Source organism: Puntigrus tetrazona, chromosome 6 (genome assembly GCF_018831695.1).
Source record: "Puntigrus tetrazona isolate hp1 chromosome 6, ASM1883169v1, whole genome shotgun sequence".
Lineage (NCBI taxonomy): Eukaryota > Metazoa > Chordata > Actinopteri > Cypriniformes > Cyprinidae > Puntigrus > Puntigrus tetrazona.
In genome coordinates, this window is record NC_056704.1 from 17,503,160 (window position 1) to 17,525,609 (window position 22,450).

Sequence of the window (22,450 nt, forward strand, 5' to 3'; positions counted from 1 at the left end):
TATTATTATAATATTATTTATATTTGTATTATAAAGGTAAAGGTAATTATATAAAGGTAATTGTATTTCCTGTAACTACAGGTAATTATAATATAATATATAATATATGCTGGGCAATGATTAATCACGATTAATCAGTTTTTTATATATATATTATATATATATATATATATATATATATATATATATATATATATATATATATATATATATATATATATATATATTTATTTATTTATATTGCCCCAATCTTCAATACCTAGGAAGTTAATGAATAATTTATAGGCAAGAAGTTAATTTGTATGAAAGAGGCAACAATAAATATGTCGTATTGGAAATATGTTTTTTCCAAGTGTAGTTATATTATTTGAAATACTGATTTTCAGATTTTAGTAGGCTGCTACCGTTCATGTTTGGAAAGGGGAGCTGTGATATAACACTGCTGTCATTGCACTTTACGCATTATTATCTGTTGTAACACAGGAAAGTAGAACACACATCAGCAATTTCTAAACCCATCTGCAGTTCAGGGCTGACCAGAGGATGACTCACCAAAAAGAAGAGTTGTTTCAGATACACAGGCAGTGTTGCTAATACGTTCCTCTGGCTCACATCACATACTTAGACACCTTCTGTTGGCATAAAATGAGCTGTTATTGTGCATTCTTAATATTAGCCCATGCTGTTAGAAACCCGAAACTAACTATCTGTAATGTTTATGGCCTATTTACTTTAATACAGTTTTATTTCCACTGCCATTTTCTCAAGTTACTGTTTCTGCTTACCGATTATTTGGCCTATACATTTTTATTTTCTGGGTGAATAGTTCACCCAGAAAATATGAATGTATTCATCATCAGGCCATCCAAAATGTTATTTGGAACAGATTTGAAAAAAATATATATACATTACATCAAAATAATTCACAAGTATTATACATAAATCCAGTATATAAAATGAGATATTTCCTTTTTTGCTTTCAATTGAGTTGTGTACATTATTGTGTTTTTATCAGCTGTTTGGACGGCACCCATTCCCTGCTGATGATCCATTGGTGTTCAAGTGATGCTACATTTTTGCAAACATGTTCTGATGAAGTTATAAACTGATGTTGGATGCCCTGATGCTGAGTAAAAATTTTCAACAAAATCAGAATTGTTCTACTTTTCTCTCCTTGTCTGAACCATGACTCACTTACTCACTCTATCTATCTCTGTTCGTAAAACTATCATCAATTTTTCTCTTGAGCATTGTTGTCTCGATAGCTCTCTGATGTTCGAGCTATCTACCTATAATATTTCAAATACCATTTGAAAGTATATGATTTACACTGTACGTTATAGGCTTATAGTGCTACTGAAAGAGCCCTTGCATATGATAACACAAAATTGCTTACAAGCCTGGAAGCTCAAGAAGAGGAGAAAATGAGATGAGTGGAACTGCGATAAGAAAGTGACAACACACGCAGAAAAAACATCCAATCTTATCAACAACCCAGTTCTTTTTCGCTGCAGATGTTAGACTGTTTATACAAATGATCATTCTGAAATGCCTGCAATATCTCTTTCTAGCTCTGCATGTACTTCAGTATCAGGCAAGCTTCCTATTATTGTGATGACAATTTTAAAAAACACAGTCATAATATTATTCTACGACGTTAAGTAAAAACATCCAGCATGGTCTCGGTGATGGGGGTGCCTGAGGTGGACAGAGTTTGTAAATGCTTTTAATGTAAATGTAGGTGGCTTCCTCTTTTATACTAATTCTACAGATGCTGCTTCTGCTCACTCATGCTTTGTATTAACATAATAATACAAATGTCTTTTGTTTTTATTCAGAGACTATTTTATTTTTCATTACAATGTGTGATTTGTCTAACGACAATATGGTTGGATTTTATCCATGTAAAAAAAATTGTTTTTGAAAAATATTTTTTATTTGTATTTATTTTATATTTTCCTGTATGGTGGATCAACAGTTTATTAAAATTAATATAGAATAGAATTATAAATTAAATGTGCCTTTAAGAAACAAAAGGAATTATATCTTAAAACAAACAAACCAATAATAATAATAAATAATATAATAAATAAATAATATAGACTCATCTAATGTAATTTTAAATTTTTAAATTTTTATTTTTATTTTGTCACAAAACATATGCTACTGGACTAAATTGCTATAACTTCTCTGTTTATTGACTGTTGATTTTTTGGTTAAATCCAGTAAATTGCTCCTACTGTTTTTTAATATCCTGAGGGGTTTGATCAATATAGTTCAATTCTAATTATCAGTTTATTAATATGACTTGTTTAATGATTTTAGGAAGAACAAAAATCTGTCACGAGCAGGTAGCCTGTGATTTATTTTATTTTAATTTTTGTTGATGTTTTTTTGCTTGCAGAAAGATATACCTAATAATACCTTTTAATATACCTACACTGTTTGAAGCAATATAAGATCCTCCTGCGAAACTATTGATTTGCGACATACGGCTTGCTGGTACTTTTTCTGTTTTATATTTATATTTGTTTCACCTGGATGTGCATTACCTCTTCTTCTGGTGCTGGACATTGTCATCTGAGAGGTGTGTGCTGCTAGCATGGTCCACATTAGCTTTTAGTTGTGGAGTTTGTGGCTGTTTTATGACTGTACCATCATACCTCAGTTTTTCAATTTGACTTCATCAGTGCTGTTCTATGGCTCAGTAATCTGTGTTAAGAATTTTTGTTTATTAGCAATTTTTTTGTTCTGTATATCTGAAAGTGAAAAAGCATCCAGATCTCTGGTGGTTTATGAGTGTCCATGTTTGGGTTGTTGTGTTTTATGGTTTTTTAAGAAGGAGGGTGCCAGAGGTTTTAAACCCACTCTACTTGCGAAGAAACAAAGAGAAAATCACGTGAACATTTACGGCTGAATAATGGACATATTTTCGGAGTGCTGTAAGACATGGCACAACGTTTAACAGCCCATCTGTTGATGTATTATCAAGGGAGGAGGCTTGTTTATTTCTAAAGTGCAGTACACTCGGCTCAACAATGAATGAATGCTAATCTATAAATCTATAATTAAAGTATATTTATAGTATAACGTTTATTACCAGACGCATCTCTTTTTCTTCTGTAGAACTGATTGAAAATACAAACATACAAATACAGATAGAGGAATCTGAAATATGTATACATGAAAGCAGAGAAAGTGAGAAAATTGTGTGGACAGAAATCAATAAGCAAGTGTTTTTCCAAATTCCCTTACCGTAAATACCCAGAGCAAAACTTTTTTTTCTCATCTGTCTACAAGAAGCAATTAAGTGCCAAGGAAAACATCTTAATCAGGCTAAAATTTCACCCACATCCTTATTATGATCTTCTCTGTTCCTGTAGGTATGAGCATAAGTCATACACATTCAAAGTGTACAAAATATAAATAATAAATAAAAGAGAATACAATGTATACATTCTGAGCAAACTTTCACTGACCGGAGAAAAGAGATCAGGGACATGCATACAAGAAGAACTGATAAACCTCTTATGATCTTGACCTTGAGGAATGTAAATCCAAAGTTTATTTATTTTTTTATTACTGTACATTCTTAAAATGCCAGAGTGGAAGATGATAGCACCAGACCATGACGCTCTTTTATATGCTTTGTTGTCTTGAAAGCATATAAAAGATACATATCTGAATATATATATATACTGTGTGTATATATATATATATATATATATATATATATATATATATATATATATATATATATATATATATATATAAAAACAAGGATTATTTGTTTTTCAAAGAAATCCTCCTTATCTTCATTCCAGAGGTCATACAGATAGCACATTTTTTTTAAAGCTTGTGATGATGCCCAGTGTCAGTCAGTCAGTGTGCAGCAGTGTTTTGAAAATCACCCACATCCCACTTTCTAAATTCTACGGGAGAAGAACTCATCGGCTGGATTCAGAAAGTGGGATGTGGGTGCAAAAAGTTTATTGCAAAAGAGAAGAAACAGAAATGAGAGGCTTGATTAATATAGTGGTGGTGACTATATATGCTTTTGGATTACTTTGTATATCATACAGAATCATTATGATAAACGTGCTTGTTAATTTGTGGTCTATCTGCCATTGTAGTAATCAACTGGTTGAAGTTGATGGGATTTTGAAATTCAATGTAATGCGATGGTTTTTGGAGAGAGTAATTAGTACAGTGATCTAATTACACTTTTGAAGATGTAATTACTAAAGTACTAATAAATAACTTTTTTTTAGTAACTTACTCAACACTGATGATGAGAGAAAAAACACATTCTCATGTGGCCTAAACTAACATACCCAGTGTTGTTTTTTTCTCTCATTTTGTTCCTCCAGTTTCTTATATTGAATATTATGTTTTGTAGAACTGCTTTATAGCTGAATCAAATGTTTTCATAAATGAACTAAACTTAAATCAACATTAAACCGACTCAAAATAAGTAACAACACTAATGTCTTTGGTTGAGCTGAATTGTTTCATAATTTATTAACTTTACTCAGTTAAGAACACTAAACTCACCGACGGTGAATATTTACACAAATGCTGTGTTAGAGCTGCTATACAGCAGAACCGCTTAGAAACAATTTGTTGTATAAAGCACTGTATAAAGCATGTTGTATAAAGCAAAAGAAAGCTGACATTACTGGAGAAATACAATAGGCCTGTTGATTAGACAGCATCCACACACAGACAGTGATTCATATGTTTTTGTATTAATCATAGATGGAGGAAAATTCAGTTCTGCAGAGCAAGCAGCACTTGCAAAATAGGAAGGGTGGGTCTCACACAGAGGTACATTTTTCATCATGATAATTTTCTATAGTTATTGTCATCCTTTGCGCAGCATTTAAACTGAGCTGAATACCTTTTATAATTGGTTACATGTGTCCATTGAATTCATTTATTTTTATTAGTGTGCTCTGTAACTGGAGCAATATGTTTTAAATCTTTGCCCATGCACATATGATATTCTCGAAAAAGACATTTTCTACATATTGTGGGGTCAACTTGATAAATAGCTAAAACAATGATAGCTGATTGGTTTTAAAGTCACACCATGAAAAAGCCTGGATGGTTCCTGTTTATGTACTTAAATGCCCACAAACTTCCTGTCCCTTTAAAAAACAGCACAAGGGTGTGGCCCCAAACCAGCACTTCCCCACCAACTCATTTCCAAATAATGCGGTTCAGTATGTGAGAGCTTTTGTACAAAGCAGTGGAGTCAACGGTTGACTGTAAAGAGGATAACCAGAAAGACATGAGCAGGCAGAAAGGAATCTGACAAAGAAAATATTGAAGCTGTTTAAAAGACTGGAAAAGCTTGCGTGCAACTGGGAGAGCAAAGCTTCGATATCTCTGACAAGTCATCTTCTAGTTGGAGGGTAAGATAAAACTTTCTACAAGTCATTTGACCTGGCTGTTAGTTTAATTCATTAGTTTAAACTATTGAGTATTAATAATGAATGTACTTAATTTAAAAAAAAACTGATAGTCATACCTTAGGCTGGTAAATGCCTAATTTTAAAATCTATTAAACCTATTTTTATTATTTATTTTAAATACATTCAATAACAAATTCACTAGTCTACCAAATGAAACAATAAAGAGATAAAAATGAATTAGACACACTATTGTACAAATTACAGAAAATAGTAACTGTATATATTTCAAAGACTACACGGTTAAATGTTCCAGCTCTTGCAGACTGTGGTTTGGTTTTTCTGGAAGAGATTATGAAGTCACAAAACATTTTCCATGTGCTTTTCAATTTCTGACTGAAAATTGCACGCTTGCAAGTATACTTGTTTCCATTAAATGTCTGCTCAAGGAGACATTTCTTTTTAAAGCATTTTCTTTACAAAGGAGCATGTATTATTATTAATAGTACTTTTATGAATTATATATATTTCAGTATATTACATAATTGATAAACAGATAGAGAGAGAAGAGAAAACAACCGTTAAAAAGGTTTGTAAAAAAAAAATCGTGAGTAAAGCCTTATTGTAGTTACAATAAAACCGCTGTAGGTCATTAACAGAACCAAACGTTTGTGTCACATGGGTGGAGGAATGATTTATGTCACAACAGGAAGGTTTCCCAAGAGGTTTTGTCAAAAATAGTGACCAAGTAAAGGTAATGAAAAGGTCAGAATTTAACAGGGCACTTCTTAGTTGTGGCGAGAATAATGACATTCTTTTTGCTTTCTTTGTAGGAGTCCATGGATCTTCTCATAATTATCAGCATGTGTGCCATATACACCATTGCCTCGGCATGTCCAGAGAACTGCCTGTGCAAGGCAAGCAAAATCCTTTGCCAAGGCTTTATAATAAAAGAATTTCCACTCTCCATCCTACCGACCACTGAAACCATGTTTATCTCCAACACCAGCATAGAATCATTAAAACCGGCTGATTTTGAGACTTTCGCAGCGAGCCTCACCGTCTTTGTAGCCAAGGATTCAAGAATAGCTGTGATAGAACCTCATACATTTGACCAAACCAGAAATCTCGTTGCCTTAGGTTTCAGTGGGACGATGCTAACCTCTCTGCCACAGGATCTGTTTGAAAATCAAAAAGCATTATCAACTCTAACGCTGAGTAACAACAAACTAGAAGTTCTCCAACCATCTCTTCTGACTCCTCTTGTAAATTTGACCAAATTAGACCTAAGCAAAAACCGTTTAACCTCTCTGCCAGCAGATGCTTTTCGGGGTTTAGAAAAGCTGGAACAGCTCATGTTGCAGAGAAATGCAATCAGACAGCTTTACAGCAATGCTTTTCAAGGACTCAGTCATCTCAAACACCTGTTTCTGCAGCAAAATCATTTAACAGATATACCAGCAGGCATCTTCGACGACCTGGTAAGCCTTGAGATATTGCATCTTCAAGACAATACTATCACTCAGCTACCAGCAAATCTCTTCTCAAACTTGCCAAAGCTTAAGAAACTCTACCTCTCCAACAACAGGTTATCATTGCTTCCCAGTGCAATCTTTCTGAATCTTCCCAGCCTTACTCATATTTCACTGTATGAGAACCAACTCAGTAGGTTAATGCCTGAGACTTTTGGTCCAATGGCCCTCCAGGAGCTCTGGTTATATGACAATCTGTTAACCCACCTGGAGGATAATGTGTTTAACAACTTAACTGAGATTCGTCTTTTGGTGCTTAGTAGAAACCGGATTCAGCACATTTCTCCAGGTGCTTTCAATGGCTTAATGGAACTAGAGGAGATCTCTCTTCACACTAATCGACTCACTAGTATTCAGGCAGGGATCTTTAAGGGTCTTCCAAAGTTGACTAACATATCTATAGAGAACAATCAAATACAGCGCATTCCCATTAAACTCTTAGATGGTGTGTCCCATTTACATCTTCTGGAGCTTCAAAACAATTCCCTACCAAACTTGCAGAAAGAATTTCTAGACTCTTTGTCCATAGTCGATAATATTATGGTTCATCAAAATCCTTGGAGGTGTGACCATGACATAATACCTTTTAGGGATTGGCTTGGACAGTATCCAGAGAAAGTGAAGAACCTTACTTCTCTGATGTGCTATGCTCCTCCGGCCCTGAACAGTAGAAATATAAGAGATCTGAGGGAGGATGACGTCATGGTCAACCAAACAGCAACTGCAACAACGGTTGATATTTCTTCAGAAAGTACACAGGCATACAGTGAACCGACAGAAAGACATTCACCACACACTTCCCCAACCAAAACATCAGACTCTACAACAGTCTCAGAAGAGATAGAGGACACAAGCGGAGGTAAAACTGTGGGACAAGGTTTGTCCAAAGACAAACTCTTTATCATTCTAGCCATTGTCTGTACTGCTGTCATTGTCGGTATCATTGCCTGTGTGTTGTGGAGGAGGAATAAGCGAGGAAGTCAAGACTTGGACCGTCAAAGAAAAAGGAAAACAAACTCAGTTATCTAACATTTATATATATATATGTTTTTTTTTAATTCCTCTTTTAGCAGTTTTCAGTAGGTTTATGAAGAGCTTTGTTTTTTATTTGGCGAATTCATTTTAACAAATGTTTGTTATGGATATTTTCTTCTTTTTTTTTAGTTTTTGATGTACAATGAATTTAAAAAAATTAGATATCATTTGATGATCATAGCTCATGAACGCTAACAAACAAATATACTGTATTTTCCATTCTTGCCACTGTCAATGGTTATACACTTTCTGCAGTTCAGGAGTAAACATGTTTTTCCTCATAGAAAAAACACTTTTATATAGTAAGCAAGACATTGTATATTAAAAATAATCTACAGACACTCAAGGTTTTGGTTTTGGTTCAGATTTGGTATTTTCAATGCTTATTTTATGTTTTGTTTTTTTTTTTTCATCTTTTTTATCTACATGAATACATCTGCATATTTTCCATTCAGTGTATCTAATTCTGGAATTAACAATATAACATCAAGCGGCTGTCAATTAATTTAGTTCTTTAAAATATTTTTGTTTGTAAATTACTGTAAGATGTTTATGTACATTTTACCTTTTAAAAAACTCATATACGCAGGAAATAAACAAGAAATATGTTCAGCCTAAACCTGCTCACAAATGTAGTATGCAAATGAGATAAAAAAAATACTAGAAAATAATTAATTGAACTGAGAAAAAAAAAACTAAATATGTGTACATTGTGAAACTCTTTAAAAGTGAGTTTGCAGTTTTTTATCTCTCTTTAAACAGAAAACAAACTGTCCACACCCTTTCTGATGCCTTACGCACATGCAGTATGATAATAGCAGGATAGAGTCATTATAACAAGAGGACTTTGAAAAACACTTTCAACACTCAAACTGGGAAATAATAAACTGCAAAGCCTTCCTGGTGATGTTTTTGATATTCTTCCAAAAAGCAGTAAACTGTACCTGAACAAAAACATATGGCGGTGTGACTGTAACCTGCGACCATTCTTTGACTGGATGAAGAACAATGAGGACAAGGTTAAATCAAAACCACCAGAAGTTTACGAAACTCAAAATCAATCAGTCTCCTCTTTAACAGAAGAACAATTGATATGCCTTAAAACATAAGCTTTTAAAATACTCGCCCCACACTGAAAAAACAGTGGTCTGAAGCTGCTCATAATATAAATACATGTAATTAAAACAAACAAAAAATACAATTGTTGTGAAAAAGAAGTGTTTAGTTGTAAACATACATTTTACATAATTATGATTTAATAGTGTGTTAAATCAGTACATTTATTTGAGAAACCATTTTCAGTCAAAAACTGCTTACAGAATCAATATGTAATTAAAAGAGTAGTACAGAGTAATTACCTAGTTAAGTATTTAGTAGCTGCTGTACTTACATGAAACAAAATGTACTTATCATATAACTAAGTTATGGAACAGTCGGTTTCAATATTACTTATTTAACCAAAAGTTTGTCACGTTTGTCACATATCACTCTAGTTTTTAAAAGAAATGAACACTAGAGGCAGCAAACCTCTGACACCTTTTATTCAGTTTCAAACTAATTTATAGAGTTCATAATTTCACAAATTCATAATTTTGTTCGGAGAGGAGCACTGGTTCAACTATGGTTCAACAAAAGAAATCAAATCTGCTTAAAAGGAAGTTGAAATGGCCCGGTTCCATTAACAAACACTTATTTAGTTTTGCATCTGTTAACACTATCTAGGTTTAGGATTGGATTTGGTGTATTAAGATTGTACTTAAGTGTACTTTGGGGTGTATCAAAAAATTAAAAAATAGCACAAATCAATGCATGACAGACAAAATGCTTCATAAGCAGATGCAGACAAAAAATTTTACAATAACAAAATCATTTTATTAGTAGATTGCATTACTTTTTGTTTACTTGTGTTATGGCAGCTTGTTTCCACAATTGAATAATCAATAAAGGTAATCTGCAGCAATTTATTTATTAACTATTTCTTTATTTAGTGGTGGAATACCCTTCCACAGAATATCCACAAGGTGGGAGTATTGTATTGTATTATAGCAAGAGATAAATGATGATTATAATCTGCTGAGTTCAGTAATGAGCTTCAGTGTGTTCTTTTAACATTATATCAGCAGCTGACATTATGACTATACATGTGTTTGTTTGTAAATAGAGGCTAACACGACTTCATCCACAGCATACACACGTCTCAGCATTACAAGAAAAAACAGTACACAATCTTAGTCCCCTTTGTATAATCACTTTTACATTTACATTTATATTTTTATACTTTTGAATTACTTCTTTTTAACCTTTTTCAAAAAAAAAAGACATGAATGAACATGCATAGGAAAAAACGATTGGGTTTTCTATAAACTAAATCTAATTTGCATATGAATGTGTTTGGGGCAACATGTACTGAAAAAAGGGCAATAATGGGAGTAATAATTGATAATATTTTCATCAAAATACATCATATTTCACAGAATATTGAAATGTAATTTCTTTCCCTATTCATTTGTTATGTTTTTCAAAATGAGTAATAAACATGCATTTAGTCCTAGTGCCCTCACATGACATTTGGCTAGTCAAAACTCATTTGAAGATATCTGCATATATTTTTCAATGAAGCTCAATGGGACTTTATGACAAGTCAAAATAGCATTGCAGATATTTTGAATTCCTATTATGACTAGTCGTAATTCAGTTACAGTTACAGTTTTACTAGTTGTAATTCAATATAAATATCTTGAATTGGAACTGTGACTAGTCAAAAATGCATTTTATGCTAAAACGGCTTGCCAGATGTGTTTGACTGGATGCAGCTGTGTAATCAGGTGAAACAAATCTGTGCAAGGGAGTGTGGGAAATGAAGTCCAGTGTAATTTCTGCGAGTTGTGATAGTCCATGTGGTGAATAATGACATCCTGTGGTGAACAAATTGCAGTATATTGACCAAATGCATGACAATTACACAGGTATAAGCTACTTAAAATAAAGCGTATCCAGGCAGTTCTTGAGTGTAAGTAGCTGCGTATCAGACTTGGTCTGTTATACATGTGAAACAGTACCTCTCTATGACATTATGAGCTGTATTTACAGGCTGTTCCATAACTTAGTTAACTGGTAAGTACAAAGTACTTAATTAGGTAATTACTCTGTATTATGTTAAAATAAAGTTGTAACAAGCGAATTAACTGAACTGAAAATAAATATTTGTACTTTGTGAAACTTTTTAAAAGTGAGTTTGCAATTTTTTATCTCTTTGAACAGAAAACAAACTGTCCACACCCACTCTCTGATGCCTTACGCACATGCAGTACACACTTGGGACGTGTAGATAAGAGTAGTGCACTATGAATATTACATTTGCTTTTAGAAACATCATTCTGAAAGGTCAATCAGGTGCAGCTGAGATGAGCAGGTAAGAGGAATTATTGACATTTATCGAGACTTTTGACGTAAAAAAGACATGGGAACTCAATTTGTTTTTAATATTTTATTCTCCCACAGGCACGTGCATTTAAAAATTGCATTTGTATTCATTTACATACTTGTGCACTTGCACTGGAGCTGCGCTGTAGATTTTTGTGAACCAGGTGAAGACTGCAAAAATCAAGATGTGTATGACAACACGGTGACAGCAATCCCTGAAAAATTCAAAGATGGAGCCGATGAAATATTCTTTGTAGACAGTCAGATTCCTGTCATACACAAAGGAGTTCTTTCTAAAAACCCTCAAATAAAGAAAATCGAATTTCTCAGTACTTCAACTCACTCTGTAGAGGCTGGAGCCTTTGAGGGTTTGCCTAATATCACCACCATCGAGATATCTAGCACAAACGTGACATCATTACCTGTTGGTGTTTTTAAAGGTCTCAGCAACCTTGAAAAACTTGTTCTAAAAAGCAACAAAATCCATAGCCTTGAAAACGGATTATTTGATGATTTAAAAAACCTTAAATTCTTACATCTACATATGAATGAGATCGGCTCTATCGAGGAGGGGACGTTTGACAATTTAGAGAAACTCTCAGTTCTTCATCTTGCAAAAAACAACCTTAGTTCTGTATCAGCATCTCTTTTTTCCAAACTTAAAGGCTTGACCATTTTCAGGCTTTATGAGAACCAACTGACTGCTCTACCGGATGGGATTTTTGATAATTTTCCTAAAGTGACAGAGATAGCCTTGGAAAGCAACCAGATCTCCTTTATACAACCAAATCTATTTCCACACAAAAGTAAATTAACAAAACTCTCTTTGGAGAATAATCTTTTAACAGAACTGCAGCAAGATCTATTTGTCGGTTTCTCTTCATTAAAGACTCTAACTCTACACAACAATCAACTTACCAGTCTTCCCAATGTCCTTTTTGGAGAAATGCCCAAAATAACCGAATTTAGTCTAAGCCATAACAATCTCACTCACCTACCAACTGGAGTTTTCAGTCCACTTAAGAAGCTCAAGAAGCTAGACCTTTCCTCAAACCAGTTTTCAACCATATCTGCAGACTTTTTTGAAGGTCTTGGGAAACTAATTGATCTAAATCTCCAAAACAACATGATAGAGTCATTAAAACAAGAGGACTTTGAAAAACTTCAGTCTCTTACAACTCTCAGACTGGGAAATAATCAACTGCAAAGCCTTCCTGGTGATGTTTTTGATGCTCTTCCAAAACTCAATAAACTGTACCTGAAACAGAACCCATGGCGGTGTGACTGTAACCTGCGACCATTCTTTGACTGGATGAAGAACAATGAGGACAAGATTAAATCAAAGCCACCAGAAGTTTGTGAGTCTCCAAAAAATCTGCAAACGCAATCAATCACCTCTTTAACAGAAGAACAATTAATATGCCTTACAACTTTACCAACTACCACCTCTCTCCTGACAAGTACCGTTCCCATGACCACAACTGTCTCAACGATGACAACAGCACCTCCAATGACCACTGCTTTACAGACAACTACTCCAACAACAACTCAACCAACTACAACACAGACAACCACACAAGCCATCACCACAGCGCCAACTACTCATCTCACAACTTTGCTACTTACCACAACCACACTACCTACCACCACTGCCACAACAACAGCTCCAACAACCACAACAGTCCCAACTACGGCGTCAACAACCACGATACCATCAACGACTGCCCTCCTGACAACTACATTATTTCCCACCACACCAACAACGACAGTTCCAACAACAACTGCGACCCCCACTTCTACAACCGCGATACCATCAACGACTGCCCTCCTGACAACTACATTGATTCCAACCACACCAACAACGACTGCGACCCCCACTTCTACAACCATGATACCATCAACAACTGCCCAAGTGACAACTACACTGATTCCCACCACGTCAACTTTAGCGACTACAGCTATAGTAATCCCCACCACTATTACAAGTCAAGAGACAACAACAACTACCTTACCACCCAGCACGACTATAACAACTCCTTTTCTCACCAGTACTTTCATCTGTACCGGCTCTCCTCAGACAATTCTTTCAACACACACTACCGCTTACAAGTACTTATCATGCAAGGAACAGGTGATATTTTATACCTCTATGCTGCTGGTGGAAATCTGTTGTACTCTGGTGCTGGCCAAATTCACCTATACATTATACTGCTCACTGGAGCAAAGGGAGAGACTGTACACTCAAGTCAACTTGACTCACTTCTCCTATACTAAGTCTATTGTACTCAGACCAGTTGAAGAGACTGTAGCTCTTTGATCTCTCTTTTTTCTTTGAAAATTAAATAGCATCTGGCGGTGGACATTTATGAGAGTTGAGTGTTCCTTAAAGGAATGATTTCCCAAACTAATTGATGCTGAATTGATGCTTTATGCATTCATTTCATGCACAGTAGGGTCCACAAGTCTGAATCTTGTGTTTTCTATTAAAAAGACTTATGTCTTATATTTTTACATAATTATTATATACAATATATAACAATTTAAATGAAGAGTTGCATTGGAAGTAATAATAATAAGCACGGTATAGTTATCAGTTATCAAGTGTTAATGTGTGTTATAAGGGTAAGTAAGCAAAGACAGAATTAAACGTTTTATGTCTGTCCAAACTTGCAGTGTACATATTTTACAATGGAGCACAAACCAACAGTTTAGCTTCATTTTGTTGTTGTTGTTGTTTTTATTTTATTTATTTATTTTTAGATTAAAACTTAAAATCAATTAATCAAGTCAAAATCAATTAACATGTGAGTTTTTTGTTTGTTTGTTTTAATTTGAAAAGGTTTTCTTGTGAGTTCAGTTACTATCAAGATTTTGATATATTATTATTTGTCATAAGCCACATTTCCACTGTATACTAAATATATTTTTTATGTTTTTTTAACACTTAGGATTTAATATTCTTTATTTATTTATTTGTTGTTGTTGTTGCTGCTGCTGCTTGGGAACATTTTCTGGGTCGAATTAAGCATTATGTTGTTCTTCAAAACATATGAATGCATGTCTTTCACAAAGTCGAGCACTAGATGTCAGTGTAGCCACATTTATTTAGTTTTGTCCAATAATTTCCGGTACGTCTCTTCCAAACAGTGATCTATAAACTCAAATACATAACAACCTGCACACAATATCTTTAAAAAATACATATTGGTCTAAGAACTATTGACCTACGTGTGTAGTGTACATATTTTACAGTAGAGCACAAATGGAAAACTCATATACTCATATATCATATATACTCATTATAAGGAGAAGAAAAAATATATTTCTGTAAGACGTTTTCGATATTAACTATAACTGGCCTATTTCGTCGTCGTCATCATTCTCTTGCAACCCTTGGGATGTTTGTAAGACCAAAGAATACTGACTAAAGAAATAGACACATCTGGGGTCAAAATATGTTTAATCAAACGGACCACTAGATGGCGATTGAACCAAATGTGCATTTGTGCATATGGTGGACTGTAAACATTGGCGATTTGTTAATGCTCGGACATTCACCACAGCTTCGGCAGCACGCCTGCCATCACGTATTTTATTCGTTTCTCTAATCCAATCATTTAAAGCTAAAACCTCTCTAAATTATAGGGCGAAATAGTAAAGAAACTAAGAGATGAAAATATCATGCCATTGTTTATAAAGCATCACCTGCATGATTGAAATCTAAAATGATTCTATGGATGTGAGACTGGTGAGTACTTTGTTTCATATGTTTCATATTATTTACTACTGTGTCAAAAATGTTAGGAACATAATTTCATATACACATAAAAATATGATGTGTGTGTGTGTGTGTGTGTGTGTGTGTGTGTGTGTGTGTTCATATGCATAATCATGCTTGATCTTTATACTGTTCTATTTTTTATTATTTTGTGTAATATTTAACAGTGTAATCACAGTCATGAGCTCTCATAGGCCTATGGGACAACGTTACATTCAGTGACGCTGTTCCAATGCCAAAGAGACCATACAGAATTGCCATGGTGATGTATGGTGGAATTTTGCAGCCATGGTGATGGCTATATAATGCATGTATTTTATCTAGCCACGGTGAAATGAATGAAAAGAATAAAAAAAGCTTTAAAAGTCTCAGCTGCATCAGAGTTTAGTTTTTTTTTATGATGCAAATCGCATTGACAAAGACACATTTCAGATGCAAAACATAATTTGATTAATTGAATTATTTCTGAGGTTTAAATTTAAAGGAACGGAATGAAGACCTCAGAATCTCTCAGGAGGACTTCTTAATAGTTAGAAGGGAGCCTTGTTTTAAAAGACTTATTTTTTTTATATAAGCTAAGAATGTATTTAAAGGCTCATTAACACCAAGAACAATAACTACTATGATGGTTATGTTAGCATATACAGACACAATGTAGTGTTCTGATATAAGCACGTAAGCGCAAATTGCGTTTATCTCATCTACCACTACAAATGCTCATTCTATTAAAGCAGGATGGATTCTGATTGGCTGTCAGTGCTTTTACCGTTTTTCTCAGCTGAACAAAAAAGGTTCTGAAGGTGCACCTCTGTGTCATTGTAGCAGTTGTGGTGTGGTCTTATTCCATACAGTGCAAAAAGCAATATTTGATTCAAAGTGAAATAACTTAACCACTGCCTACATTTTTTTAGTTGTGTCAAATTAAATATTTCAGCTGTCACTTACATTAACATTAAGTGACACGTTTAATATATTTTAGTTGTCACTTATTGTTATTTAAAGTTGAAACGACTATGGTTTTTTACAGTGTATAATTACAAAGATTATTCAAATTGTATGGTTATGATTATAGTTACCATGCTTGGTGTAAATGAGCCTTAAAGAATATTAAACTACTGAACAATAAAGAAACATTATTCACTTGATACAACAAACATGTTGAGTAAATTAAATATATAACTGTAGCATTTTTTTCCCAAGGCCAAAAAAAGGAAACCAAAAAAGTGTATTTTAAACAGTCTACCCAATTAACCAATTACCAAGCCTAATTGTAGTCTCCTGAGGAGAGGTTAAGGAGTAAGAGCAGTGTCTCTCTCATTCTCCAACACCAAGACCGAGGCCTAATCAAGTTATCATATCAACAAATCTCTCATCAGGGGCCCACGTCTGACACCAGCAGAAAGAGAGGCCAGTCGACGACTAATTTCCAGCAGCAGGAAGTTAGAGTTCGCCTGCCAGGCGAGATGAAAAGTACCTGCAGACCCCAGTCGAGCTGCCCTCACCATCCTGCTGGGAGAGCACTCACGCTGGGCACAACAGAGCGCTCTCTCCCTGTGTCCCAACTGGAAGGGGGGTAGTAGCATCATAGAGAGCTGGATGAACGTTATTTGGCAACGTACACAAAGAATAGGGGCAGACAATGCAGTGATCATGCAGAGTTTGGAGGGGAACTGAGGGACCTCCCGTGGCCACGAGAGGGGCTTTAGGGTCAGAGTTTTTAGGGTTGGAGTGGTGCATCTCTGAAGAGGTTAATGTACTTGTTATGTGGGGTCAGGGTGCAGGCTTCACGGCAGTACATCACCAGTGACAGTCCCTCAGAGCCATGACTGAAGCAGAAGGCTCTGATCTGGGGTAAAAAGGCTCGTTTTGAAGTCTATTGTATTGTAACTCTGGGGTCAGATCATAAAGTGTGTGGTCAGAATGATTTTGTGGGGCGCTAGCATCAGGGTTTCTGTGGGTCAAGTCTTAAAAACTCCTAATTCGCACTTCCACAATTTAGCCCTTAAAAAGGTTATAAATCAGTGCAAAAAGTCTTAAATTGATAAAGTCATCTTCTTAAATATGTTTGTTTTCCAATACAAATATCTAAACACATTTAAATCTAAATACAATTATTGGAAATGCAATATAAAATAAAATCTGTACGGTTAAAAAAAAGTGAGTTTTAATGAACTTATTGGCAGGTGTTTGTTCTAGTTTTATTCATAAACTCACTTCATTTTGATCAGTTTCATAGTAAACAAGACTCTGTATTTATGTAACTTTGCAGTTAAATGTATTGTCATAAAAAGCTATTATTATAGTAAGTTATTTTCTTTTTTCCAACCAAAAATAACTGAAAATTAAGTTGGGGTATAATATTTTTTCAATTTCAAGTGCATTGTGCGCTCCTTAGTGATTTCGAGAACATATTGACATATGTATTCCCTTCGATTTCTTTCTTATATTTTCTTCACTTTTCTTAAAAAGGTCTTTAAAAAGTTGTTTTCCTTTATAAAAGCTACAGAAACCCAGTGTAATTACCCAGCGTCTCTTTTATTTTATATTATAGGGAATATAAAATATCGGTTAACCATGAGTCAAAATACGTGGCTTCATGACTGCTTTGCAGAAATTCTGATAATTTATACTCTCTTATAGGCGGGTAGTGACTGATTATTCAGCCAAAGTTAAGCTGCGTGGTTCATTCCCTGGCTTTCACTGAGATGTTTATGTTCTGCTGGCTGATGAGCCATGTGGGCATGAGGTTTGGAACTCCCCGGTGCTTAAACGCGATGTCAAGATAAGAAGGTGAAGGAGAGATCTGGCTTAAAGCATGACTGAATGTTTGACATACTCTGTCTTCAGGCATCCGCTGTCCCGTGATGAAAAGGCTTACATGTGCAGTGCACACACAGAACACCATTTCACACTTTATACAAAACTGCTGGAGCAAAAAGATTGCGGTAATGTCACAGTGGATTGTCCTGTTCTTTGTCAGCAGTATTGGGGAAGGCACTTGTAGCTCAAGCCATAAGCAATAGTTAGCAGGATACTTTTAACAAGATGTTAACAACCTTCATATATATGTGCTATTATACTAAAGCATTAAATAAATATAAAAATGAATAGATCTCCATTGCATGGGTTCTCATGGGAGTGTGCATCATTTTAAAAATTTGTGCTATTCATTTAAAGTTTAAAGTTTTTTAATGAGTAAATTGCTGAGTGTTCCTCTCAAGTACCCAACGCCCAAAGCAAAAGCTGGCAAATGTTTTGGCAACTTCAAATCCAGTTTTTATGTATTCTTTAGACTCAGTCACGAGTCTATGCAGATGCTCTCTGAGCTGTTTCGGAGGTGTTGAAAAGGCCAAATTGAAAAACTGAATAGAATTAGCCTTTCTGGACAAATTCCACTTAGCCTTAAAAGTCTCTTTTCTTGATGATGTTTCTCTAGTTTTCGTCTCCTCTTGACCAGATGCACTGAAAGGGATAGGGCAGGTATGGTGAAAGCCCAATGGGGGACCGCAGAAGTGGGGTGACCCTTAACCCTGGCACTCACATTATTCTTGTTGGACGAAGGCCACTGCGGCAGCCGGGGTTGCCTGCTGATCCCCACAATGCAGCCTTTTCCCCAGGCCACGGTTGGCAGAAAGACCCCCTGGAGCTCTAGTCACCATCTAAAGGCCTTTCAGCACGGCCCGGCTGGCCAGGGCCAAGTACCAGAGAGGAGGGGGCAAGGCAGAAAGCAGGAGAGGGGGAAAAACTGTGAAGAAAATACAATAACGAAAGAAAGTGAAGGGAAACAATAGGCTTTAGAGTCCATCTTAACCTACCACAACAGTGTCAACATCTGTGGTTCCTTCTATGCTCTGCTCAAAGGATATAATCTATGGCGAGCAAAGCCTGTTCCCGTGGCTTCCTCTGTGAAAAAGGATACCCTTTTTTATCTCATTTTTTGTCAATGAGAAAAAAAAGGTTTCAAAAGCTTCTTCAGCGCGGTCTTTCAAGAGCAGTTAAACCACACTGTGATGTACACCACAGATTGTATAGTGTTAAAGCAGAACACAGAATGGCAAAAGTTCACAAGCTGGTTGGGGAGATTTATGTCCACATTTATCAAGCAAGGTGATTTGAAGTCTTTCAGGACGCTCTAGATGCTTTCGAGTCGTTTGTGGCCTTGGAAGAACACCACATGGTTTGTGTGATTGTAAACAGGGCACATGCAAAGCCCAGACATGTAGGAGTGAATTCTCACGGGGTGTTTGGGAGGGAGTCTGTCACTGCTTCTTTCTTTCTCTTTCAATCAGACGCTTCTCTGCCTCTTTATTGCGGTACATTCCAGCCACAGGACGTGCTGCACATAAAGAGTCGCTTCATGTCGCTGACGTCAACGTGAAAGGAATCATTGAGTGTCATGACCAGTTTAGATCCCACCCTAATTTATCAGTTACCACCAATTGGTTCTAACAGGGAGCCTGTGGAGATCCAGGTGCCTTTCATTATTTTAGCTTTGTTGTGCTTGAAAGAAACTGGCAGGATATGGAATGATGTGGGAAGATATGTGTTGAGAAAGACGCCTGTGTTGATCTGAAGGCACACACAGTGTCTGAATGGATTTCATTTGCTTTAAATTGCAAATTGAAGCCTTTTAAATAGATTCACAGATGCAGTTTAGAAGGGAGCATACAGTTATGTGTGTTCTGTGACATGTTTCATACTAACACAAAGGGCTTTTGCATGCACCGACTTTCGGTGTTTTACAATAAGCTACATCTGGAGTGCATCTTAGAGACTGGGAAAGCAGGGATGGGTGTAACATGCTTGTGCTTATTTATTTAGAAAACATTTAGTCTGGAGCTTTGAAAATGTGCCTTTAGCATCACTGACATGTCAGCAGTCATTACAAATGCGACATATGTGTGTCACTTAAATCAGATGCAGTTAAATCTAGAAGTTCTACCAGTGTTGCATTCATAAAATGGGCTGTGCATTCATTAAAACAAATCATGAAAATCTAAATTTTTTGCTGCAAACATTTTACCTCATTTTTGTAATTCCCTGCTGTCCCTATATTTTATTTAATTAATTAATACTTTTTATTCAGCAAGGATATATTAATTGGATTAAAAGTAACAGTAAAGACATTTATAATGTTTTTAAATATTTTGATGCCAAAAGATGCTCTTCATTTGAACTTTATATTCATTAAAAAATGGTTTTCAGAAAACAATTAAGCTGTTTTCAACTTCGATAATAATGTTTCTTTGGCACCAAAGAAAGTAACCATGTAACACTCAATACAGGTGTAATTGAGGTTGAAAATTTAGCTTTGCATCACAGAAATAAATTAGATTATACAATTTATAAATATTGAAAGCAGTTGTCTCAAAAATATTAATTCACATCACTCTTTAAATGTTTAGCTTTATACTTGCTGAAATACATAAAAAGCATTATAATAAATATGTGTGTGTGTTTGTGTGTATGTATGTATACACGCACCACACTTTTTGCTAAAACAAGTGTGAACATTTGGCAGCCACTTTGTTTCCAGAAATGCCAAGATAGTGCAAAAACACAAAACACTAGCCACTCTGCAATCTCCTTATATTATAAGAGCAGACCTCTCCAAAAGTGAATGCTTGTAAAATCCTGCTCAATCAAGCATGAGCCTTCAAGCCCTTTTGGTGGTCGCTGTTGTGGCGTCCTTTAGCATGTTAGTGAACCAGGCCATAATGTTCATTACTCTGTCCCCACGAGGGTGAACCAGCTTACCTTTGTCCACACCAAAAAACGAAACTACAATTAGAGATGGCTGACCTGAAGCCAATGTTAGGTTAGGTGAGAGGGGTGAGGGAGACCCTCTCGAACGATAATCTCTTGTATTACTCTCCCCATGGTGCTCTTCATGTTCACTTCTCTATCAGGCGGATAACAAGAGCTGTAAGCTCCTTATTGCTGAATTACAATTATTGGAGGAGAATCACATCCCCTCTGACAAGGGGAGACTCTCTGTAGTAGTGACCCCCTCTTCAGTCACAGCCACTCCTGATGAAGTGCCTTTAATGCACATATAATGAATGTTTCATTGAGCCTCAATAGCTTTTCATGAAGGAGTTACTTATGACTGTGTTGTTTAATGCATTTCTGCTCAGAGGGTTAAAAAATTACTAATCCTTTTCTTCACACAGTAGTGAAAAAATCTACGTCAGAATTTGGATTATATATTTGTAATTGCACAGCATTTCGAACATGAGGACTATGTGTGGTTTGAGAAAGAGTGTGTAAACTATCAGAGGCAAACCAACAAACAAATGCTGTGGTTTTGTTAATTCTCTCATGCCTTAAGACTCACATAAATTCTCACAATTTCCTGTCCATACCATCATTTTCGCACCCGCTCGCTCATAAATTTAAGTCTGGGACCACAAACAGTTTCTTTCCGTGCCTTTAAACCTGAGGGTTTAGAGGCATGGAAAACCTTTGAGAAACGTATCGCATGTGAACTTAGACATTTTTTAGAACAAACCGTGCTGGGTATAAATTCTTTCTTCTCAGAAATGAGCTTAATTAATAGATCTACATTATGTAAATTTCTCTCTTACTTTGATGCGCTGAAATGAATGAATAGTGTGAACTACTGCTTTTACCAACACTTCGACATATCAAAGTTAAATTCCACGGCAAGTGTTGTTAGTACAGCAATTATAGCAATTTCTGCACAATTAGTCAAAACAGTCATTACATCTGGTAAAGATTTAAATGAAAGGGCAAGAGTTGATGTATGTGGTACTCTCAAATACAAATCTAAGACTAACATTAACAATTAATGATGCAAGGAAGTTCTCTTTTTTGACTGGAGAAAGTACAAAGAACAGAGGAGAAACAATACTGATTGAGTTGGTGAGAAAAATAAATGAGAAAGTTTGTTTTAGTGCTTTCATGTTCTGTAACCCATGCTGTATGTTTCTTATAGCTATATGCATCAAAATGAGGACTAAATTAGCACTTTAGTAACACTGATTCATTAAAGAATTAGTTGACTTTCAAAATAAAACCTTTTTGATAATTTACCCACCCCCATGTCATCCAAGATGTTTGGGCTTTTGATGGAAAACATTTTCTCCATATAGTGGGCTTCAACAGGGGCAATGCAGCTTCAAAGGGTTATACACAATCCCAGCCTAAGAATAAGGGTCTTAAAAAGCATGATTAAAAATTCATTTAGTCATTTATTTTTGCTAGCTAAGACTCTTTTTCCTCGGCTTGGATCATGTAAAAAACTG

The 22,450-nt window shown here is 35.4% G+C and overlaps 2 protein-coding genes across 2 annotated transcripts; both read left to right on the plus strand.

Moving 5' to 3' along the window:
- Positions 1-5,196: 5,196 nt before the first annotated feature.
- lrrc15 (leucine rich repeat containing 15) lies at positions 5,197-12,772 on the plus strand. The gene is made up of 3 exons (XM_043241542.1): positions 5,197-5,417; positions 6,248-9,000; positions 12,738-12,772. The coding sequence occupies exon 2, from the start codon at positions 6,254-6,256 to the stop codon at positions 7,973-7,975; it is 1,722 nt and encodes a 573-aa protein (XP_043097477.1). The 5' UTR covers positions 5,197-5,417; positions 6,248-6,253; the 3' UTR covers positions 7,976-9,000; positions 12,738-12,772.
- Positions 11,261-14,070, plus strand: LOC122346707 (leucine-rich repeat-containing protein 15). Its single transcript, XM_043241540.1, has 2 exons — positions 11,261-11,393; positions 11,483-14,070. Exons 1-2 carry the CDS (start codon positions 11,326-11,328, stop codon positions 13,719-13,721), a joined length of 2,307 nt encoding a protein of 768 aa, XP_043097475.1. The 5' UTR covers positions 11,261-11,325; the 3' UTR covers positions 13,722-14,070.
- Positions 14,071-22,450: the final 8,380 nt, after the last annotated feature.